The sequence below is a fragment of the Oryx dammah genome, unplaced genomic scaffold, assembly GCF_014754425.2.
Source record: "Oryx dammah isolate SB20612 unplaced genomic scaffold, SCBI_Odam_1.1 HiC_scaffold_5, whole genome shotgun sequence".
NCBI lineage: Eukaryota > Metazoa > Chordata > Mammalia > Artiodactyla > Bovidae > Oryx > Oryx dammah.
Genome location: NW_024070189.1, coordinates 28,678,017 through 28,702,469, shown reverse-complemented (window position 1 = coordinate 28,702,469; position 24,453 = coordinate 28,678,017). Strand labels below are relative to the sequence as shown.

Below are 24,453 nucleotides of genomic sequence, written 5' to 3'. Positions count from 1 at the left end.
GTCAGACAAAATAAATATGCCCAGAATCCCCCAATAATCAAGGTCTTATTAAGCTTCTTTTAATGTCAATCAGCAAGATCAAATGCTATCAGTCAACAGAAAAAAATATGAAGGCCCCAATAATCTCAGGATTCCACTGAATGCAAAATATAACTTGGAAGTCAGCCAGAGAAGAGAATTAGTCATATGGTAATAAACAGAAGAAATAGAGAGAGTGCCCATGACTTTCAAGCATCAGAAAAATGAGTCTCCCTTAGTCACACTAAATTACGATTGTAGGAATTCTCATCACACATCAACAGCTGGAAGAGAAGGATCAGAGACAGCCATTACGGCCACACGGGTGGAAGCTCATTAGACTTCAAACTGAAGTATCTGCACTGATAAGTGATATGTAACACATAATGTGAATTTATTATAATCTACCTAAATTGGATTACTCAAAATTAAACAGGCTCAAGAATTGTCCTTCAATACCCCAACTTTGCTGACAGATCATATCTATTAGGCAATGTAAGAAATTATTAACCTAGATTTTACTGATTCCTTTTTTCTTTCTATATAACTCACCTTGATCTGACCAAACATGATACACTAGACAGTATTTGCCTATAGCAATATAATTTAGGAAACTGAAAGATCTCCCATAAGCCTGGCTATTTTTGTCTACATAGAGTCCTGAATACTAAACAGTACTTGTTTCATCTAGCTGAATTTCTACGCATTTAAAACTTGTTCTCTGCCCTGTAAAGGAAGTCCAAAAAATTATAAACATCATCAGTCTTGCGATTATCTGGAGGAAAAAAAAAGCAAATGTATTAACTAACGAGACTATGGGAAATGTGCATGTCGTATCATAAATACCTATTCATTCAAAGTAAATGGCCAAAAGGATGACATTTTCTGATTAGAATAGAGAGTTAAATCCTTTATTTTAATTAAAGCCACTTAAATGAATTGGCAGGTGATGTGGAAAAGTAACACCAACCAGTTATCTGATCCTCCGCCTTCTACAATTTTTTAAATATATGGATAAAAAGGTCATTGTTTAATTTGTTATATTATTTACATATTAACAGTAAGAAAAAATGTGGTAAAACAGAAAACATAGCAAGATATCTCTAAGCAAGACTTTATATTTTAAAGGGCTGGTAAACCAACTATAAGGTATTTTTCATCTTGGTTTCCGGTTGCAGTCTGACAAAAATATCTCCTTCCCTCTACTTTAAAAGACAGCAGGCTGCTATCAATACAACACATATACAATTCTTAAAGTTCCTAGCCTTGCCAGGAGAACAAGCCAAACAGATGAGAAGTACAACCACAACCTCAACAAATTTCCAGTACACACCATACAGACAACCAACCAGCACAGGAAATGGACTTAGAAAGGGTCGCATAAATCTGTTAAATAGAGAGATTTATCTATATTTAATAAGTATTTATAAGGAAAACATTTAAAGGTGGTATGCTACACTCTTAAGCCAGTACCATCATTGCCTCTCCAATCAGTAACGGGTTATCTTACAACTGGTATCAAGATCATTGCCCTTACTGGAAGATTTTTCAAATAAATGCCACTTTCTTCAAGTTCCCAAGAGAAAAATCAAACTGACTTATACATGCTCCTCACTGTTGATTTTAAATGAATATAAACATACTAAATTAATGATCAAATGAAAGTATTTAAGAATTTTGCTTACAACAGCAATGGTTGTAAACTTTAATTCACTTCATGTGGATCTGCAATTATATTAAATATACTGACAACCCTTAATTTGTTGTATCTTTTATAACTATATAACAAAAAATAACAAACATGTTAAATACATTTCAAAGCACAAATGAAACAGTCACAAGATTTATGTAAAAGGCAAATATGTTATTAATGATGTTATACAGAACTAATTCTTATACTCTAAATTTTAAAAATTCAAATATACTCTTAAATAACTAAATAATTGATGTTACTATTCTACAAACAGTGATTAACAACCTATTTTGTAAACTTATCTACTGACAAGGCAAAGATGTTACAAATTTTATCATGAAATAGTAATATACATAAACAGAAGTTTTCCTCTGTGCTTAAGCTTATCCTGTTACAAATAATAAAACACATTTATCAATCCATTTGTGCTTTTGTATTACATCTGGGTAAAGCTGAATGGACATTTTTTTTTTAAACATCTCAGATGACCTGTTTCCCATTTTTAAGATGGTAGAAAGTAAATTCTAACCAAGGTACTTCCTGGCTTGAACCCCAAGTAGCCTCAGGGTGAATTCAGAACTTAGCATGGCTTTCACAATCTATACAACTCTCTAAATCCAACATTCAGTTTACAGGCGATATGGAGAACAGGAAAACACCTTAAAGAAACAACCAAACAAAGTGAATTTGAGTCATTCTATAGGACAAGAGAATGGACTTTTCAACACTTCAATTTTATGGGGAATATAGGAGGAAGATAATGCTCCAGAATCAAGATTAAAAGATTTTTAGGAAATAAAATTAGTAAAAAGAAAGAAAAAAAACTAGGCTTTTTTATCTCTGTAGCCTCCACAACCTTTTCAAAAATCACCCCTCCCCCCAAACACACAACTAAAGCGCTGCTGAACTTTCTGTTTCTAGAAAGGATGAGAGTCCCTCTCACTTCTACACTTCTCCAAAGCACAACCTGCTCCCTATGCCAAAAGCCCTGCTAACTTCTCTGGCAGGGTGTATCTTATCCCTTGGTGTATCCCCATCGTCTAGCACATACCTGACACAGAGCAGAACTTTGAATAAGTGAATTCAGTAAGAGAATACAGTAAATAATTTTAAAAGCTTGATTTTAACCTTCTGATTTTGAAGAAGGAATTTACTGAGGGCTGGAAAATGATAAATGCCCACAAATGGGGCTTCCCAGGTGGCGCTAGTGGTAAAGAACCCACTTGTCAATGCGGTTAGATGCCAGCAACACAGGTTCGATCCCTGGGTGGAGAAGATCCCCTGAAGAAGGAAACAGCAACCCACTCCAGTATTCTTGCCTGGAGAATCCCATCGACAGAGGAGCCTGGCAGGCTACAGTCCATAGGGTCACAGAGTCGGACACGAGTGAAGCAACTTTGTATGCACGTACACACACACGCACCTCTTATTTAAAAGAGTATGTTTTAGTCAAGTAACTTTGATGCTTTTCTTATTAGATAATATTCAAATTTTATATGTATGTATGTAGAGAAAAATCAGGAACGTTATACGATTATCTTTATTTTCTTCATTTTGCTTATCTGCATTTTTAACATTGAATATAACTTAAATACTGAAAAGTATTTTAAAGGTACTATTGGGCACTACAGGGGTTTTACCCAAGTATTCTCGTCTGTCCTTTTACCAGTTTTAAAAGTAGAAAGGCAATGTCACTAAGTTATGTCCAATTCTTTGCGACCCCTGTGGACTATAGCCTGCCAGGCTCCTCTGTCCATGGGATTTCCCAGGCCAGAATAATGGAGCGGGTTGTCATTTCCCTCTCTAGGGGATCTTCCCCACTCACGGACAGAACCCGTGCCTCTTGCTGGGCAGACAGATTCTTTACCACTGAGCCACTTGGGAATCCAGAAAGGAAATGTAAAGATACTCTACAGAGAGGAGTTAGAATATGCTAACCAGAGATTTTAAAAAATACTTTCCCATCAAACTTTTGCTTTAAGGCTAACAGTGAACTGACCGGTAGCCTTACAGGCAGCTATTAAATTCTTAAACCATTCCACAGTCATTTCCCAAGCATCACTTGAAAATGTTCCTTTCATTCCAATCTCCCAAGAGTTAAAAAGGCTGTTAAAAATCAGCTGAAAAAAGCTAGCAATGTCGGAGAAGACAATGGCACCCCACTCCAGTACTCTTGCCTGGAAAATCCCATGGACAGAGCAGCCTGGTGGGCTACAGTCCATGGGGTCACTAAGAGTCGAACACGACTGAGCTACTTCACTTTCACTTTCCACTTTCATGCACTGGAGAAGGAAATGGCAACCCACTCCAGTGTTCTTGCCTGGAGAATCCCAGGGACAGGGGAGCCTGGTGGGCTGCCGTCTATGAGGTCACACAGAGTCAGACATGACTGAAGCGACTTAGCAGCAGCAATGTAACCCCCACCAAAGAATCTCACCGCATCCTAAAAATTATTTTTAAAAATTCACTTTCTAAGCCCATCCACTAAAACTACACTCACTTTACCTACTTTCTTCTTACCCTTCCATATCCCCTAGAGAAATCTAGTTTTGTCATCTTTTAATAAAAAAAGTAGTTCAAAGCAACTGATAAAACTTCTTTATAAGATAATAAAACCAAGTAGTGTTTCCCAAATAATACTTCCCCCCACCTGCCATGCAAAATTACCCAGTTAGAAAATCAATATCCTCTTCTATCAGACTTCTCTAAGCTTCCTTTCTCAAATGAAGGCTATCCACATTTAATGTCTCCACTTTCTGGCCTGATTGTTGTTTAGTCGAGACATCATGTTCAACTCTTGTGACCCCGTGGACTGTAGCTTTTCACCAGGCTTCTCTGTCCATGGGATTTCCCAGACAAAATTACTGGAGTGGGTTGCTTATTTCCTTCTCCAGGAGATCTTCCCGACCCAGGGATCAAACCCGCATGCCCTGTGTTGGCACGTGCATTCTTTACCACTGAGCCACCAGGGAAGCCCCTTCTTGCCTCACACCCAAGCCATTAAAACACTGCCTGTTTGCTTGGGTGTATTCCCTGGTGGCTCAGCTGGTAAAGAATTAGCCTGCAAGGCAGGAGACTCAGGGTTCAATCCCTGAGTTGGGAAGATCCCCTGGAGAAGGGAAAGGCTACCCACTCCAGTGTTCTGGCCTAGAGAATCCCACGGTCTATACAGTCCATGGGGTCACAAAGAGTCAGACGGAAATGAGCGACCTCCACTCCAATGAAGCTGCTCCCCACAAGGTCACAGCAGATCTCTTATTCTAAATATTCACCCTGCCTAACCTCCTCATTCTTCTCTATCCTCTATCACAGATCTTATGCTTCTGTTCTCAAAAGTCCCCTTCCTTGACTTCTGTGATGCCAGTTCCTTAGGAGTTTCCCCTCATAACCCTCTACTGCTCTTTCAGTTCCGATCTCAAAACTTGTTATTCAACCTATCCTTTAAATTGTCCCTAAAGTTCCAGTTTTGATCTCTTCACACTTTCTCCTTGGACATTTCCGCGCAAAATTACTTCATTCCCACCCAACTTACGGCTTCAACACACAAAAATGGGCCATATATAAGGGGTGAAAGAGGCAGAATGAATCTATGTTGTGAAAAGTCAGGGAGCGGGGTAGGTTGGGGCAGGAGGGTACAACGTGTCAAACTTCCAGAGTGCTGGTAATGTTCTTTGTCTTGATATGGGTGCTTGGTTAACACTGCTGTGTTTAGTAAAAAATTCATCATGCTATATACACTTACGATATGTACGCTCTTCTGTATGACTGACTGTCTTACTTTGATAAAGAGAGAAAGTTTAGATTCCAGGTCTGCCATGTGTAACTTAGCTAACTCACGTATCCTACTAAAGCCTTAGTTTCCGCATCATTAAAACAGAGATGACGAGATGATAACACCTACTTCACAGCACTGTAGAGAATGAAATAAAATATAAATAAGTTGCCTGGCCCACCGCTTGAAACATAGGTAGCTTATGCTTACAAATGTTCCTGCTCTTTCCCCATACTTTCTCAATTCCGTATCTCTAGCCTAGACATCTGTCCCCTCAACGCCCAACCAGCTCAAGAACTACATATCCAAATTCCCCCTAAAGCACTCCATTTCTAGGTCTGAAAGGCATCTCAAATTGAACATATCATCTTCCTTCTTAATAAATCTATCTCCTCTTCCTCCTGTAGTCCCCTGAAGTCTGACTGAAATTTCTATACACAATTACAGCCTTCTTAAAAACCCTAATTTTTCACATTTAAGCTACCAAGTCCTATGTATTCTACATTTTAAGACATCCATTGGACTGCCAGTAGTGCAGAATATGGTATATTATTACAGCAATTAATTTATTACATTAGCTTCCCAATATCGTCTCCCCCTTTATCCCAGCCTCCATACTACTTCCAGAATAATTATTCTAAAATGTACCTCAGATGATGTAACTTTTCTGCTTTAAAATCGATTATCTTAGGACTTCCCTAGTGGCTCAGGGGTGAAGAATCTGCCTGCCGATGCAGGAAACACAGGTTTGATCCTTGGTCTGGGAAGATCCCACTTGCTGCGGAACAACTGAGCATGTCCGCCATAACTACCGAAGCACCTAGGGCCCACACTCCACAGCAAGAGAAGCCCCGGAATGAGAAGCCTGCGAACCACAATGAGAGAGGGGCCCCGCTCGCTGCATCCAAAGTCCATGTAGCAATGAAGACCCGGCACAGCCAAAGTAAATAAGTAAAATTAAAAAAAAATATATATATATATAATTGCTCATTTCCCTGATCAAGTTGTCATTGAATTTTGTTCTGGAAATAGTTCCTGTTGGATATAGAGAACACACTAGTGGTTGCCAGTGGGGAGGATGTGGGAAGGGCATATAGGGGTTGGGGAGTGGGAGGTACAGACTCCTGGATGTAAGGCTACAAGGATGTATTGTACAACACAGGGAATATAGCCAATGCTTAGTAATAACTTAAAATGAAAAGTAACCTTTCAAATTACATGCTGCTGCTGCTTAGTCACTTCAGTCGTGTCTGACTCTGTGCGACCCCATAGACAGCAGCCCACCAGGCTCCCCCGTCCCTGGGATTCTCCAGGCAAGAACACTGGAATGGGTTGTCATTTCCTTCTCCAATGGAAGTGAAAAGTGAAAGTGAAGTCGCTCAGTCGTGTCCAACTCTTCGCAACCCCATGGACTGCAGCCTACCAAACTCCTCCAGCCATGGTATTTTCCAGGCAAGAGTACTGGAGTGGGGTCCCATCACCTTCTCCATTCAAATTACATAAAAAATAAAATTAAGCAAATGAAACAGTTTGTGCTTAGAGTATTCCTCAACAGCACATCCAGGTGGCTCAGTGGTAAAGAATCTGCCTGCCAATGCAGGACACATGGGTCCCTGGTCTGGGAAGATCCCACGTGTTGTGAAACAACTAAGCCCATATTCTACAACTGCAACTTGCTGCAGTTCATTCTGTAATGCCTCCATGTTTCTGTACGTATTTCTCTCTCTCTCCCTAAAATACTCTTTTATTTGTCCCCTCTCCCAATTTGGCTAATGCTTATTTCTCATTTAATAAACATCCTCTTGGAAATATCTCCTGGGTGTGCCACAACTTCTGGCTGGATGCAATGTCCTTTTGCAGAACTTCCACAGACACTCTGCAGAGCCATGACAGTGTGTGTTACCCAGAGTGGTGAGCACTGGTAGGGAGCCTCCCCTGACAGTGAGTCCCAGTGGGCAGAGACTGCTGTTATTCAGATCTGACAGAAGAGGGCTCAACAGAGACTGACCTATGGGAGACAGTGAGCATTTAAGTGAATAAAGGCATTAGAGATAGCAGAAAGCAGAAGGAATATTACCCCTATCTCATAAAATGTATACAAATTTACAGTATCATAAAGTTGTGAAAGTGAAGACGCTCAGTCGTGCCCGACTCTTTGTGACCCCATGGACAGTAGCCTGCACCAAGCTCCTCCATCCATGGGATTTTCCAGGCAAGAGTACTGGAGTGGGTTGCCATTTCCTTCTCCAGGGAATCTTCCTGACCCAGGGATTGAACCCAGGTCTCCCACATTGTAGACAGACGCTTTATTGTCTGAGCCACTGCTTATTCCCATAAAGTCCTTAAACAGGTTCTAAAAACTAATTTTAAGTGCTATTTTGACCAAACCCAATTTTTTAAAGAGCTATGTTTTGTCAGGGCATTGTGTACGAAGAACTGAAAGACTTACTTCAAATCTATAAAATTTATAACTTGAACACAGGGCCGATCTCTACCGAGTTCATCACCTCAGCTCCCTTACCCGATGGCTCCAGGTTGAGCTCTACAGAGAGGAGGCATTGACCAATCAGAGAGCAGGAAAGAAAGAAGCGCCCCTCCCCGCCAGGCCCCCAGCCTCTGTTGACAGTGGGTTTGACCGTGGCTGTGGTCCCCATCATAAAACCGCAGCTCCAGGAGGGGAGCCCTTCAACAATGACCACAATGTTCACCAGATTCTGGTAACTGCTCTCTCTCTTTTCCCCTCAGACTGAAGAGGGGAAAAGCTTCTCTTGTTCCTAACCCCTGGGTGTTAATCCATCCCTAGTGAGTTTTAATCATGCACATACCTTCAATAAACTCTCTTCACATGTTCTTTTAAGGGAGCTATCCTACTGGGGATCTAACACAAATACAGAAATATTACTAACTAGCAGCACTTTAGACAGTGATTGCTATATCATGGACTCACTTGTTAATGATTCCCCATCTTACAGAAAAGCAGCAACATCATTTTTTGGCATTAACTAATATACATATATCCAATAATCACAATACACATCTTAAACATCCATACTGTATGTCAATAACATCTCAAAAACTGGAAAACAAAACAAAACAAGAAACTGAAATTTTATATTAACTATTTCTCAATCCAAAACCAAAAGAAAAAAAACTGCCTGTGCCTCACCCTGGATATAGTTTGGTACTGCCAGCTTAATATGGTCACAGTAGATTCTTCTGTGGGTGCAAAAATTGTATATTAGTTTCCTATGGCTAGCTTCCCTCATAGCTCAGTCAGTAAAGAATCTGCCTGCAGTGCAGGAGACCTGGGTTCAATTCCTGGGTCGGGAAGATCCCCTGGAGAAGGAAATGGCAACCCATTCCAGTATTCCTGCCTGGAGAATCCCATGGACAGAGGAGCCTGGCGGGCTACAGTACATGGGGTCACAAGAGTCGGACACAACTTAGCAACTGAGAGAGAGAGAGTGTGTGTAACAGATTCCTATAAATGTAATGGCTTGAAACAACACGAAGTTATTATCTTCTATACGGGAGATCAGAAGTACTAAAATTAAGGTGCTGGCAGGGCTCTGTTTCTTCTCAAGGGTCTAGAACCCATTTTCTGCCTTGTCTAGCTTGTTAAGGATGACTGCGTTCCTTTCCCTTCAAAACCTGCAGCATTCCCAATCCCTTCCTTTGCTTCTGTCACCACATGGCCTTGCCTGACTCTGAACCTCTAGTCTCTCTCTCACAAGGACCCACGTGATGACACTGAGCTCATGCAGATCATCTAGGGAGGAAGTAACCCATCTCAAGATCCTTCATCCAACATCCTCAACTTAGTCATATCTGCAAAGTTCATCTCCTAGGTAACACAGTCACATGTTCTAAGGGTTAGGATGGGGCCATCTTTGAGTTGCCATTATTTAGCCTATCATAGTAAAAATTCAAGGTGCTGGTTGGGGAAAAAACACAAAGACAAGAAATGGAAACATCATTTAAAGTTTTAGTTAAAAACTTGCCTATACTGTAATCTTCTTGGCCCTGAATCCAATTTACTTACTGAGTAACAATCTGAATTAAAAATGAATTAGTCATTTCCCAAGATGAACTTCTACCTGAAAACTATTCCCAGTATATACACACAAACATATATATTGTGTAAATGTATGCATTTTATGATAAAAACAAGAAATCCTCACTGAAGTTTTTTTCATTACAATATTTCTAAATGAAAGAATAATAATATCAGTCCCTCAGTTTAATTGGAGGGGAAAAAATGCTTATTGAAATACCTTTAATAGCTTCCTAATAACAGCTATTGCTTAAATGCACTGATAGAGTGTAATAATCACATAATTTTAATCCCATTTTAATGATAAATAGCACATGACACTGTGAAAAAGTGAAACAAAGGAATTGTTTCTATTTTCTCCAATAGTCAGTACTATAGAAATTACTATGTAATAGACTCAATATGGTTGTACTATTGCTCCTAGACCACATGGAACCTTCCAGATGCCCTAGTCCAAAAACAAAAAAAAAGAAACCAACAGGCCATATGTTGGGTAGAAGAGAGAATGAAAGGAAACTCATAATTAGAGGAGAAAGCATTTTTTCTACACATTACATATTCTATTTATTTCTGTCTCTAAAATTTACCAAGTAAAGTAATTCATTCCAGATTACTTTGCCTCTAGATACAGAAAGAATAGGGAAACAGCTCCACCTGAAATTATAATCTGAACTCTTAATTGGCATCGTCCTCTCTGAGAAGCATTGTATCCAAGTTGTTAAATCTCAGATACCAGCTAACAAATTTGGAGCTATGTGTGGAGGGACCACTTTGGGTAGCTATAATTCTGCCCACCTTTCTAGCAGCTGTAAAATGTTTTCTTTAACCTTCTTCCTTAACCTCTTTCTTCTTCAATGCATCCAACCCCAGGTAAAAATGGATATGTGTAAAGAGAACTATCCAAGCAATCCCCTCCCCCTCACTACCCTCGTGACTTCCATTATTTTTTTCCCATATGAGGCAATAAAACACACTGAAGCAAGATGTTTAAAATCAGCAGTGGACTCAGAAACCTGGGTCTGAATTCATACTATACAATTTACTATCAGAAACCTGGGTCTGAATTCATACTATACAATTTACTACCTGGCCTTGGACAAAGTATATAACCTCAGTGAGACTCAGTTTCCCCCTATGTAAAATGGGGCTTTATATAAACTTTATGAAGCTAGTGAATGGATTAAGTGAGCAAATAAAAAAGCCAGATAAAAAAAGACAAACATTGCATAATTATACTTTGGCTCAGTTGGTAAGGAATCTGCCTGCAACGTGGGAGACCTGGGTTCAATCCCTGGGTTGGGAAGAACCCCTGGAGGAGGGCATGGCAACCCAATCCAGTATCCTTGCCTGGAGAATCCCCATGGACAGAGGAGCCTGGGGCGCTATAGTCCATGGGGTCACAGAGTCGGACACGACTTAGCGACTTATAAACACACACACACACGCACACGCACACACAAAGTATTCTTGCCTGGGAAATCCCACGACTGAGTGACTTTCACACATACATACACAAGTATTCTTGCCTGGGAAATCCCACGGACAGAGGAGCCTGGCGGGCTACAGTCCATGGGGTTGCAAGAGTCTGACACGACCTGCTGACTAAACCACCAGAGTCGACACAACTTAGTGACTAAACCACCACCAAAGTATCCAGAAGAGTCAAATCACTGTGGCAGAAGGGTGACTGCCAGGGGCTGGGGGGAAGGAGAAATGGGGAGTTATACAATGTTTCAGTTTGGGAAGATGAAAAAGTTCTAGAGAGGGCTGGTGATGATCCTGCACAACAACGTGAATGTACTTAATAACCAGTATATACATACACATATATATATTGTGTAAAAGTATTTTATGGCAAAAAAAAAAAAAAAAGCCTCACTGAAATTTTTCCATTGTGTGAAAGTCACTCAGTTGTGTCTGACTCTTTGCAACCCCATGGACTGTAGCCCACCAGGCTCCTCTGTCCATGGAATTCTCCAGGCCAGAGTACTGGAGTGGGTTGCCATTTCCTTCTCCAGAGGATCTTCCCAACCCAGGGATGGAACTCAGGTCTCCCACACTGCAGTCGGATTCTTTACCGTCTGAGCCACCAGGGAAGCCTGGTGTTTTTTCATTCATTACAACATGTCTAAAAGAAAGAATATCATCATCAGTCCCTCAGTTTGATTCCAGGGGAAAAAATGCTTACTAAAAAAACCTTTAATAGCTTCCTAATAAATAGCTATTGCTTAAATGCACTGATAGAGGGTAATCATCACATAACTTTAATCCAATTATAAATGACAAATAGCACATAACATTGTGGAAAAAAATGAAATGTACACCTAAAAGTGGTTAAAGTGGTAAATGTTATATATATATTTATATATATATTTACAACCATAAACACAAAAATAAGAAAAGAATATTCTATCAATAATCCATATCAAAAAAAGTTCTCTCCCTTATTGGAGAGAGGCACAGAAGGAAAAAAAACACTACCTCAGCTCTCCAAATTGAACCTAACTGGCAAAAGAATAGAGTTCATCAACCTAAATTAGCATAAATCTTCACAGACTAGAAATCCAAACTACCTCCAAATCCCAAACCAATCGATTTATATAACAAAAGCATATGAAGTTCAAATAAATAACAGATTTTACTTATGGTGTAGCACTTTTGGAGTTAAGTAATTATATAGGATTCTGTATAACCCACGTTGTAACAATATTTTTCACTTAAAGTATTGACATATTCACTTAAAGTATTGACATAAACTTTTACCTATCTTCTAGTCCACAATTCTCCATTCAATCAAATCCATACTTAAGCTTTCTTAAAATATATATGAATCTCTTATTTTAAAAGAGGCAGCTGTAGTATAATGAAACAAACACTGACCTATTAACCAAAAAAATCTAAATATGACTAAACTCTGCTTTATTACCTATATTACCACAGTTGGGTAAGTCAATTTCCATGTACAAAGCTCTACAGTCAATGGGAATTACCACCTAACTCATAGAATTATTGAGAGATTTAAATAAAGCACATTAAAATGCCTTGAAACTCTAAAGCGTAATTCCATGTTTACTATTAATTTCCTGAAACACAAAAAGACTATTCTATCAAAAATTCATATTAAAAATGTACATGTATTTCACACTGATACAACTAGGTAATCTCCTGTAGTTCTGAAAGCCACAGAAGGCACTAAATGCCTATATTAGAGAAGACTCTTCTTTAGGAACTACATACTAATCCTGATTCTAAATGTTAGAAATATTGGGGAGAAAATGAGCTAAATATAGTGATATCCTGTTGTGATATATTTATAACCAGTTACATCCTTGATCCATTAATTCCACAAATAGCTAATCAGAACTCCAAGCACTGCGTTAAGCAGTAAGACTACAGTGGTGAAGGCAACGCCCATGGTTCTTTCTCATCAGGGAACTTCCAACCTAACCAGATGAGACATTACATAAAACATCACACAAATGATTCGTAAATCTGTGACAACATGAAAAACAAAAGGCAGAGGTTGCTATGAAGCACAGTACGGGGGTCTTATCCAATATAGGAAATTAATGAGAAATAATTATCCAGTTGTACCAACCTTTCTCAAACCAACAGGCCTTAAGTGGTCAATAAATCTTAAATATTTCTTCCATCAATAATATTATAAAAGCTGAATGTTCCACTCCCTTCATTAGGAACAACTATATCCCTGCGGTTAAGAAGATAAAAGATAGGCAACCTGATTATTTAGGAAGACATACAAACTAACCTCACCACCCAACTGCTCAATAAGAACTAAAACCAGACTCTAGGAAGCATAGCTTCTTATCCCAATTTTGACTCATATTTTATATATCCTGAGCAATTATGCTGATGCTGAGAGGTTACCTCAATGGTAGTTTAGCCTGTTTAAAATGCTCTAACCCCAAATCTTCTCATGACTGACTCTTTCAATATTACTCAGGTCTCTACTTACTCAGGTCTCCCCTGAACCACCCTATCTAACGCAGCCTCCCGGTCATTCTCTATATTATAATTATACTACTTTATTACCTTTTTAGCACTTCTATCTGAAATTGCCTACTGTATATATTGGGTTAGCCAAAAGATTCATTCAGATTATTCCATAAGATGTTCCAGTATTTACTTGTTTATTATTATATGCTTCTCTTTCAAACTTGAAAGTAAGTTCCATAAGGCAAGGACCCATTTCATTCTCTCCATATCTTCAAGATACATCTTCCTTACCAAAGACCTCCAGTTGTGTTTAGGTAGTTCAGATACAAGGGAGGAATGTTCCTAGCCTGGAGGATGACCAATTTCAGTCAGTTATGGTTATCCCATTACCATCCCCAGTAACTGGTTTAGCGGAGGGAACTTAATAGTTTTGTTCAATAAGGCATAAGAAGACATCTGCTAAGTACCTCAAGAAGCTTTTCTCTCTGATTAATGAGACATAAAGGGAAAACCTTACCCCTTCTCCTGCCTTTATACAGAGGAAGTGACTCTGGGAACCTGATACAGGGACGCTGCATTCATAGAAGGGAAAAAATGAAGATGGCAGAGAAGCTGATCTCTTGGTGTTCTTGAGTCTCTAAATCAACGCAGAAACTACCTCTTCTAGACATCCTGTTATATGAGCATTTCTTAAGCCCTGACCAATTAAGCCATTTTCTATCTCTTGTTTTGATACCCGCCACCAAAGCTTCCCTGGTGGCTCAGAGGTTAAAGCATCTGCCTGCCATGTGGGAGACCTGGGTTCAATCCCTGGGTTGGAAGGATCCCCTGGAGAAAGAAATAGCATGCCACTCCAGTATTCTTGCCTGGAGAATCCCATGGATGGAGGAGCCTGGTGGGCTACAGCCCACAGGGTCGCAAAGAGTCAGACATGACTGAGCGACTTCACTTTCACTTTCTTTCCTTACCAAAAGCACAATAATCTCCTAAGTCTCTTGTTTCTCCTGTAACATTAACAGAAAGCAGCACCTACAGTCTAGAGGATTCTTGAGATTAAATGAGACAATGCAACTCAAGTGCACAGCCAGTAAGCCACGTCCAACTCTTTGGGATCCCATGGACTGAAGCTTGCCAGGCTCTTCTGTCCATGACATTCTCCAGGCAATTTCCTTCTCCAGGGGATCTTCCCCATCCAGGGGTCAAACCCACGACTCACGCTTGGTAGCCAGATTCTCTACCACTGTACCACCTGGGAAGTCCCAAGTAATGTGGCAAACATAAACAAATACTCAAATGATAGCATCTGCTGTTACTGTTGCTATTAAACATTTAACTTTCTATGACAAAACTCCACAAACTCTTTATGTAGTATTTGGGATTTTGTTATTTTACAGAAAAAAATTAATTTTAATCCTGTTTAAATAAAATCATTTTTAACAGGCTTACTCATTCACTTTCTTTACTTTTTTCTATTAGTTAAGAAGATTTGGTTTTTTCCCTCAAGTTTGAAGTAGGTAAAAACAAGATTAATCAAGGTAAATATCAGATCACTAAAGAAAAATAATCATATTAATTTCAGGTGAGACCCTGTTTTTGGCATCAACTCCTCCCTTAACTTACACAGAGCTAAATAAAAACTTTCATCTACTCTTCTTATCTTCACAAATCTTTCATTAGTATTTTGAGATGGCTTGTGTTGTGTTAGTTGCTCAGCTGTGTCCAACTCTATGCAACCCCACTGACTATAGCTTGCCAGGCTCCTCTGTCCATGAAATTATCCAGATAAGAATATAGGAGTGGGTAGCCATTCCCGTCTCCAAGGGATTTTCCTGACCCAGGAATCGAACCTGGGTCTCCTGCATCATGGGCAGATTCTTCACCACGTGAGCCACCAGGGAAACAGATTACACTAACTACAAATTTATAATATGTTAGTAATTAAATCTGTGTTATAGATACAATTACAAAAACTTCTTTTTTAAAAAAGTGTTATCAGTTTCTACAATTTTTTTCTGTGCTCAACTACTTGTTTGATATGCCATGAAGCAAAATTAACATAGAAGATCAAAAATAGATTTCCAGGTCATTGGTTTAAGCTCACTCCTGCTGAATTGTGATCTAAAATGTTGATGGTTCATTACTATTGGAAAGAGGTATGGGTCCTACATGAAACAGAATAATCAAAATTCTTAAAGTAAAATATGAAGGTGGTTTTGTCACTACTAAAGAAGTGACACCAACTGAAGTGTCTCTTTTAAAGAGGAACAAAGAACAAATATTAATTCCTTCACTGCCTGGAAATGCCCAGGCTCTTGTGAGCTCAGATAAATTTCTGCTTCTATCAATATTACAAAAATATTATTAGCACCACTTCTCAAAAATCTTTACTAACCCACTCTGACAAAAATTACCAGTTACCCATTATGACCAATAAAAATTTGAGCAACTTATATGGCTATTAGAAGTTATCTGGAAAAACACTAGACTTCCCTGGTTGGAACATTTTTCTACCTGTTTTTCAACATCTCACACAGTGACTAAGATATATAGTTCAGGGAAGAATAGCCTCTATTTCTGTACTACTGAAAACAAGTAGGATATAAATCTTGGCAGACCACCTTTCGGATCACTCTTTAGCATATACACAGGGTTTTGGTAGTACAGTCAAATAACTCACAGCCCAACTCATGTTAAGTTTATATATGTATTACATTAATAGATGTTACATATGTAAAACATATATAAAATCTGACAAGCAAATTTTAAAATCCAAATATAACCACTTACTTCTAATTCCAAACTCTTTTCAGATTTCAAAATATATCTTATTCTATTGCTCCAGTGCTATTTTAAGGCCTTCCTTTGATAAGCAGTAAGTTATTAATAAAGTAATATTTTAGCATGTTTACAGAGGCTTACTAACCAACAATACATCACTAGTACACAAATATTTTCTATCCTTCCCATACCAACATCAAAGCAATAAAGTACACACAATAGTAGGGAATAGTCCCACATATTACAGAATAAAATTATCTTCAATATATATTTTAAATTAAACATTCTTAGTAGTTTCCCATCTTTTAAGTCTAGCACATTAAGCCTCAATCCTATGTCTCAACATTAATGTAACAGTTGTGATCTCTATGGAAGAGAGAACATTCTAAATTCCCCAAATTTTACTTCTAATTCTAAACTATTGGGGTGGAGTGTTAACAAACAGCAATCTCGGTATTCCAATCCTTGTCTACAGCGTATGTTTCAATCTTAAAACAAAATAATTCTATTTTCTGGTAGTAACTGAAGATGTAAGATGCATTTAGTTCACCACTGCAAAGTAACTAAAACTTAATTTTTTTCACCCTAAATTGGATTTATATGGCAAACTGGCTGTAGGGTGTGGAAATAAACCTTTCTATATATTTTTTTTCTTTCACAGCTCTGAAAAAATACATCTCAACATTATTACTATTTCTAAGAGTAATAAACCTCTAAATAAACAATACTAGAAGTTAACTCTCAACATCTTACACTTTTTTCTTTAGATTTGTTCCTTCAAAAAAATCATTTTTTGGATACTTCTAAAATAATGGAAAGGAGATCAATCAAAAGTAAGGCTCCCAGAGCTGACATATCAGATACAAGTTATTCTGGAGGAAACATCCTGGGGATTGAGAAGGGAAGAGTCAATTGAATATGTACAGAAAATTTAATCCCCATAAAGGTAGTCCTTCATTGGTTTTAGAAATCTTGAATTGTGTCAAATGAATTAACTGCTTCTCAATCAAGTTTCTGACAAGATCTGTATTATTTCACTTGCCTTATTTCCTTTAGGAAAAAAAGGAAGGAAGGAAGAAGAAAAGTTTACCATTTTGGGGGGGGGGATTTAATAACACACAAAGAGGTCATGCTGATGCTAATATCTACAAACTCTCTTATACGGAGTAGTATTAATTGTTTTTTCCAAATTTCCAAAATTCATTTGACTAAATTCTATTTCATGCATAATCATGGCAGTCTATGTGAAATCATACTTAAATGATCATTAGATTTTTAACCACTTAAAAATGAGTTTATGTCGTCTTCATAGTTTAAAAACCAAAATTACTTCTCAGAGTCCAGGGTCAAAGGTACAGATTTCTATAATTTCTGACAAGTTTAACTTAATGTCACTATTTAGTATCTTTGTTCAACGTTGTTTTATAACACATCCATCTTTCTGTGCTATTACATAATTTTAAAGATGAAATTAGTTTAACAAAAAGTAGTAGTATCTCACTCATCAATTTGCAGGTGCTAGGTACTCTTTCTGTGGCAGTGGTGGCATACAGAGTGGTCTAAAATTCAGCAACATTTCATATAGAACTTGTTCACTACAATGTCTAATTTTAAAACTTAAAAACGATCACACGAAAGTTCCAGAAGGAAAAAATCTCAAGAAACAAGAATGTTTCATTATTTTAGGCTTTCAACTTTCCCTCCTAAAGTTTGTCTTCCCCACACCACACACGTCTGCAACCTGTCAAAATGGAGGGTATCAGCATAAGGTGCACCAATGGTAAAGACTACATATCTGATCAAATATTTAAAGTCTGTTATATCTGATTATGTAAAGCTGTTCCCTAAATCTGTAGCAATCTACCCTAAATCAAGAAGGCAAACTAGGATAGTGAAAAAAATGTATCTTTCATCTTCAACTACAGATTTTAAGCAGAGATATCTTTGTTAGAAACCCAGCTAGTAGTGTACCTCTGGGCAAAGTCACTCAACTAGTCAAGAGTTTTCTTATTTCTTTAATGGAGAAAAAACAAATCAGTATCTTGCAGAATTGATGGGAGAATTAGAAAAAATAAAGTGCAGAACACAGTGACTTACACACAGAATGACAATTTAAATAATGATTACTCTTTTGTTATCAGTTATTTTTAAATACCCCTAAGCTAGAGAACATGGAATTCAAACTTCCAAAGTCCTTATTTTGAAGGTCACTGAAAAAATTTTTTTCACATTGAAAAAATGCCCTTGAGTCTAACATCTTCATTTATTCAACAGTATTTAGTTGGTGCTTTTGACATTTGAAGACACTATTCAATGTCAAGGACACCTCAGAGAAGAAATCGAAGAACCCTTGCCCTCAAGAAACTTACATTTTAGAAGAAGGCAGATATTAAACATCCAATTGCATAGTTACTTAATTGCAATTGAGACTGCAGTACAATGTTACAAAGAAAGCCTGCTAAAGGGGGAAATGACCTAACAGGATCAGAATTTATATTTCTACACAAACATCCCTCCTCCCTCCAAGGGTTTTCAATCACCCTGTCTATAATTAAACCTAATCCAAACTTCTGTATAGACTTGATCCGTCTGGCTTTTAAAACAATGAAATCAGTAATTAACCTGACTCCAGTCATTTTTATGTTCAGAAGTGTATAGTGAAAATATAGAACCTGCATAAAATCTACAAATTAATTTCAAGTATCCCATATAGTGACTCAATGAAAGAGAAAGCAAAGATATAATATAGATAAGGGCCTGTCTGCTCTCCTCTATGAACTTATAAGAAAATGGTATTTCTTGATGGATTATAAAACCAGTATTTTTATTTTATGTACATGCCATTATTTTTAATGATGACTCATTTTTCAGAATGTTTTTATTGTAAAATGTTTACATATTCATTAGTGAAAAACATTATTTCTGTGACTTTTAAGGTCAGTACAGTTCTAATTTGCTATATAAAAGAACATTCTTCACTCAGGCACTTTTTGAGGTCTGCCTCCCTAAAAAAAATTTTTTTTAATCTAGTGATATCCATTTTAAAGACAACTTCAAGATACCTATCTTCAGAAGTCAGTAGGTTATTGTGGAATAGGGCCATTAAAGTCCCAAGTACACAGAAAGGGCAAAAAATGAGTAATCAGATCAACTCTTCTAGCAAAATGAAACTTATTGCATCAAACAGAGTCTACCTCAATGTTTGTCTTGGATTCAAACAACATTTGCCTAGAAATTAATGCAACAACAGTTAACTCAGAATGGTCATTGTCAATTCTCCAAAAGTGGCCTCTTTACCTATATTTAGTCCGTAAGGCAAAGCAATCCAGGATTCCTGCTGCCAATTATAATGAATGGAAGAAATTTATTTAAATCAAATAGCACCATCTAGCAGAACTCTCACCACCTGGCTTACAAGTGTAGATGTTACTTGGTGTTCAGTTTGGTAGACTTGACAGCAAAATGGCAATTATTTGTTTTCATGACATAACCACAGAATTAGAGCTAGAAAGGACTTAAGATACACCAGGTTCAACTTCCTCATTATTATGCTAGATGCTTTTAAAATTTTTTTACAAAGTTATCATAATATAGATTAAATTCAGCCATTCCTGGAAGTTCAAGTAAAACCCAAAATTTGGATTCTGAAATTCAACCACCCTGCAAATAAGTAAGATATACCTCAATACACATTTCAATTCCTTCACTCCCAAACATATGAAATCCAAATACTCTGTAATCATTAAAACATCTTCCCTAAATGTTTCTATTTACTCAGATATATTGCCACTAAATGATAAACGCACACAAATTACGCTATCTCAAAACTTCAATTCCAGTAACTTGCTATTTCTTAACCAACCTATAATGCTAAATCCTTTACATACTCCTTGTCACAGCAACAAGATCCTGAATACAGCTCAGAAAATACCTTGGGGGTAAAAGGGGGGAGTATCTTTTTTTGGTTTGTTTTGATACGCCAAGGCCGCCCCTGAATCCTATAGGAATTGAGTTTATTGCTGCCAACACGAAGATTAGGAAATGTTCCCAACCCTAGGGCACAAGAAACTTTCAGAAGACTACTAACTGCCTAAAACTAGGAGGGAAACCCGGTAGTTTCTGCGCATTCGGTTTTTATTTACGCAGCTATTTCCTTGTGCAAGGTGACTAAAGTCGTTTTTGAGAGATGCTCTCAGACTTTTCTCCAGTCTGAAGTCCTCGGAAGGGCAGAGCGCGTCCAATGACAGGGATACGCCTCATCCTCAGAATGGAGGTGGTTAGTGGGAATCACCATAAGAGCTGCTGCACAGAAAAGAGGGGTTCTTCCTCAGTGGTCACAGTCACTATGCGCTCTCATTTTTAGTAACAACCAAATCACCGTTACAAGCACATAAGAATAGAAGCAAACAACCCTGCTTCTCAGCGTGCCGTGACGGTGGCATCCCAGGCCGGGAGGGGCTCTTTTCTCGCCAGCCTCCCCTGGGCTCCCACCGGAGTTAACACCTGTATCTCCTCGCCACACCGACCAAACAACTAACTCCTCCCCGTCTCCACGCTTCGACCCTTCCAGCAAGTCCGGGTTCGGACCACTGCCCCCTCCCCACCGCAGACAGCCCTCCTCGCGCCAGCGGCCGCGGCCCCCACCGCTACTCCTCTGCGCCCCGCGACCCCCGCTCGCCGCCCGGACCGCCACGGCCCTCTACGTTTGGGAGGCTGCAAGACTCCAAAAAAAAAAAAAGTTCTCCAGCCGCCGCCGCCGCCGCCGCCGCCGCCGCCGAGTTGGGTCGACTGCGAGCGGCAGAAACGCCAGCCTACCCCAGCAGCTCCCGCTTCTCGCCAGCACACTTTTCCTCCCCGGGAACTCGGTCCTTTGACTCCCAAACTTCAGCGGCGCCCCTGACGCCCCCTGCCCCAGGCTCCGCGAGGCACACGGGGTTGCGAACGCGGCGTCCGTCCTCCGGGCCAGGAAAGCCCCGACGCCCACCCAGCCCACGCCCCGCACACGCCCTCCGCGCCCCGCGCGCGTCTCCGCGCCCAGCGGGGCCCCGCTCGGCCGCTCCACGCCCGGCTTCCGCCCGCCGCGCGCCCGGCCCCGCTGCCTTCGCCTCGCCAGACGCAACCGGCCCCGGCGCCCGAGCCCCCCGCCGCGGCGCCCCACGAGCAGCCCGCCCCGACCCCGGCCCGCCCCCACCGAACACCCACATTCCCTCCGCGTGCCCTCCTCCACGCAGCTGCCCCCTCTCGCCCAACCTCTACCCCCGGAGGCTCTCCGCTCCCCGCAGCCCCGGACCCCAGCTCCAAAGTTACTTTGCGAGAAGGTGAACCCGCGGGTTATTTCCCTCAATCACCCAAACAAGTTTCCATCCCCGCCACCGGCACCGCCGCCGCCCCCCGACACACTCGCTCCCTCCCGCCCGCCAGACCCCACGGCCGCCAGCCCCGCGCGAGCCCCTCCTGGGAAACAGCCGCTCCCCGCACCGCACGCCCCCCACCTCGCGCACCCCTCCCCCTGCCAGCCCACCCCCGGCTCTCCCCCGGCAGAGAGTGTCTGTGTGTCTGGGTGTCTCCGAGAGAGTGTGCGAGTGCGTGCGTGTGTGTGTGTGTGCGCGCGTGAGAAGGCGGAGGTGGGTGAGAAGCGGAGACACTTACTTCTCCCGGGCCTGGCTGTCGGACGGGACGGCGCTGCTGTTACTCTTGCCTTTGCCGTACATGCTTGTGCCGAGAGCAGCTCCCACTGTCACGCACCTGTCAACCCATCACAGCCTCCCCGGGAACAGCCCCGTCCCCATGGCGACCCACGCAGCCACCCCCACTATTGGCCGCCCCACGCCAAAGCTCCGCCCCTTTCGCCCAGGCAACGCACGAGACTGACAGGCCTCCCCCCCACCCCACCCCGGCCTGCCGAAGCGCGCGGCGGCGGCTACAGCCTAAGCGGCAGTCTCCTCCCTCCTTCCCTCCCTCCCGGGTTCCCTCCCTCCTTCCCTCTCCGCTCTCCTCCCTCCTCCCGCTCCTCTCCCTCCCTCCCCCCTCCGAACCCCGGCGCAAGGGGGGAATTAGAAACTGCTCTAGAAGGATTTTAAACAACTGGCTGTTCCCTCCGCCGCCGCCCCTCCCCCCGCACCGCCCGCGCTCGGCTCCTCACTGGAGAGAAGGCGCCGGGAGGAGGGGAAAGTGCGGCCTGGAGTCTCTGGCAGGAGCCGGCGGAGCCGGAGCGGCCGCGGCCCCAGACTTCAGGGCGCCCGCCGAGTACACAGGCAGATCTACGGCCCCAGCCGCCCTGGGGAGCCTCCCCCACCAGCCCCTTTCTCCCGCTCCTCTCCTGTCTGTGACCCCGCGCCGGTACCCAGGATTGATCTCTGCGGTCCTCGGCCCTACTCCCTGCGGTGTCGCCCCCGCCCAGCTCCCAGAGGGCCGGCTGGCGGGGGACACGCGCACTGTTCCCTCGACCTTCTGGCTGAGCGACTGGGAGCGACTCGCCTTCCCTCCTTGGAGGGACTGTGCCTCCGGCCCTTGGCGCCGCTGGGGTGGCGTCGCCTGGCTCCTGGGGCCGCGCCCTGCAGCGCGGGGGAGCACTCGGGCTCGGGCCTGGCTCCTCTTTTTAGAGGTGAGCCTGCCTCCCAAAGGTGGCCCAGTGACTCCTGGGGCCTCAGTGGCCCCCACCTTGTCCTCCTAAGATCAGAGCCCCGCGACATGCCAGACCTTCTGCAGAAAAGGGCCCCGGGTATCCCCACCTGGCCTGCCTCTCTAGCCTGGGGCGTTGATGCCAACTCATTCTGACCTTTCGAGTGGAAAGGACCGTAGAAGGCTTTTAAAAACATCCCTGTCTTTGTCCATCAGAATAGGCCCCAGCCGTGTCCAAGGTGTACAAAGCTTTTGCCAGAGCTGAAACGCTGCCCAAGAATATTCATGGATCCCAGGCCCCAATCCCATTTCAGTAAAGGCAAAAAAGTTTCTGAAAACACACACAACGTGGCTCCCAACTGAACTTCATCCTTTATCTTGTGGAGATCCTTGGATGTAAAATGAGACAGAGTACAAACACGTGTAAAAAGAAGAGATGGGCATCAAATAGAGAGTGACAGGGGAAGTGGGGTGCAGTTGGGGGTCAGATAGGGGACAACATCAAGAAAGGATAAAAAGACCAGGAACAGCTATGGGAGGGGAGAGGAAATAACATTCAAATGGAGAAAGGTACCTTTCTTTTCCTCACATGCAGCTTTAAACTTTTAGTAGTAGGATCATAAAAATGTATATGGAGATTCTGAGATAGATGGAATGGAAAGAAATGGGCTTGTGTGGGCATTGACAGCAAGTGATAGGAATATAACATCAACAGAAGGTTAAGGAAGGGCAGTTAGTAAAAATGAAAGAATCAGAAAAGGTGCTGGCAACCAAACATAAATCAAACGCTGGGGAAAATGAAGAGAAGGGACCTGCTATGTTAAGGAAAACAAAAACAAAAAATGGAAAAGGTAAAGTGTAAAAAGAAAAATAAGAATTAACAACCAAGATTAAATGAAGTAGCCGTAGAATATGATAGCAAAAGATGACAATTACAGAAAAGGATTGACTAATACAAAAGGATACAAGAAAAATAAACATGCTTTTATTGAAAGGACAAAAATTCAGCCAATAGAAGTGAAGATAGTCAAAAAAGTCACATTGGCTTAAGTTGATTTTTGAGAGGTAATTTACCTTTTCTTATTTAAAATTCTCCTGTTTATAATAACCTGCAGTGGTGGGGACAGGACATTCTTGGGCTCTGAGGTACTTGGAAGTGCTGTAGGAAGGGGGAACCCCTTCCAGGGCCTGAAACTGGGCTCTTGTCTAACACTCAGAAATGAATTATCTGAGGAGACACACGTGCTGACAAAGCAAGAGATTTTATTGGGAAAGGGCACCAGGGTGGAGAGCAGTAGGGTAAGGGAACCCAGGAGAACAGCTCTGCCACGTGGCTCACAGTCTCGGGTTTTATGGTCATAGGATTAGTTTCCAGGTTGTCTTTAGCCAATCATTCTGACTCGGAGTCCTTCCTGGTGGTGCACGCCTTGTTCAGCCAAGATGGATGCCAGAGAGAAGGATTCTGGGAGGTGGTCAGACATGTCGTGTCTCCTTTTGACCTTTCCTGAACTCTTCCAGTTGGTAGTGGCTTATTAGTTCCGTGTTCCTTACCAGGACCTC

General features: G+C 41.4%; 1 protein-coding gene across 4 annotated transcripts in view; it reads right to left on the bottom strand.

Annotated features, from left to right (window-relative positions):
• The window catches only part of SSBP2 (single stranded DNA binding protein 2), a 315,215-nt gene extending 293,057 nt beyond the window's left edge, over positions 1-22,158 (bottom strand). Inside the window, exon 1 of one of the 4 annotated variants that reach the window (XM_040239441.1) lies at positions 21,922-22,158. In XM_040239441.1, the coding sequence (XP_040095375.1) occupies positions 21,922-21,983 (62 nt within the window). In that variant the 5' untranslated portion in view covers positions 21,984-22,158. The remainder of the gene's footprint in view (positions 1-21,921) is intronic. The other 3 variants (XM_040239442.1, XM_040239444.1, XM_040239443.1) reach the window with 3 other exon arrangements.
• Positions 22,159-24,453: the final 2,295 nt, after the last annotated feature.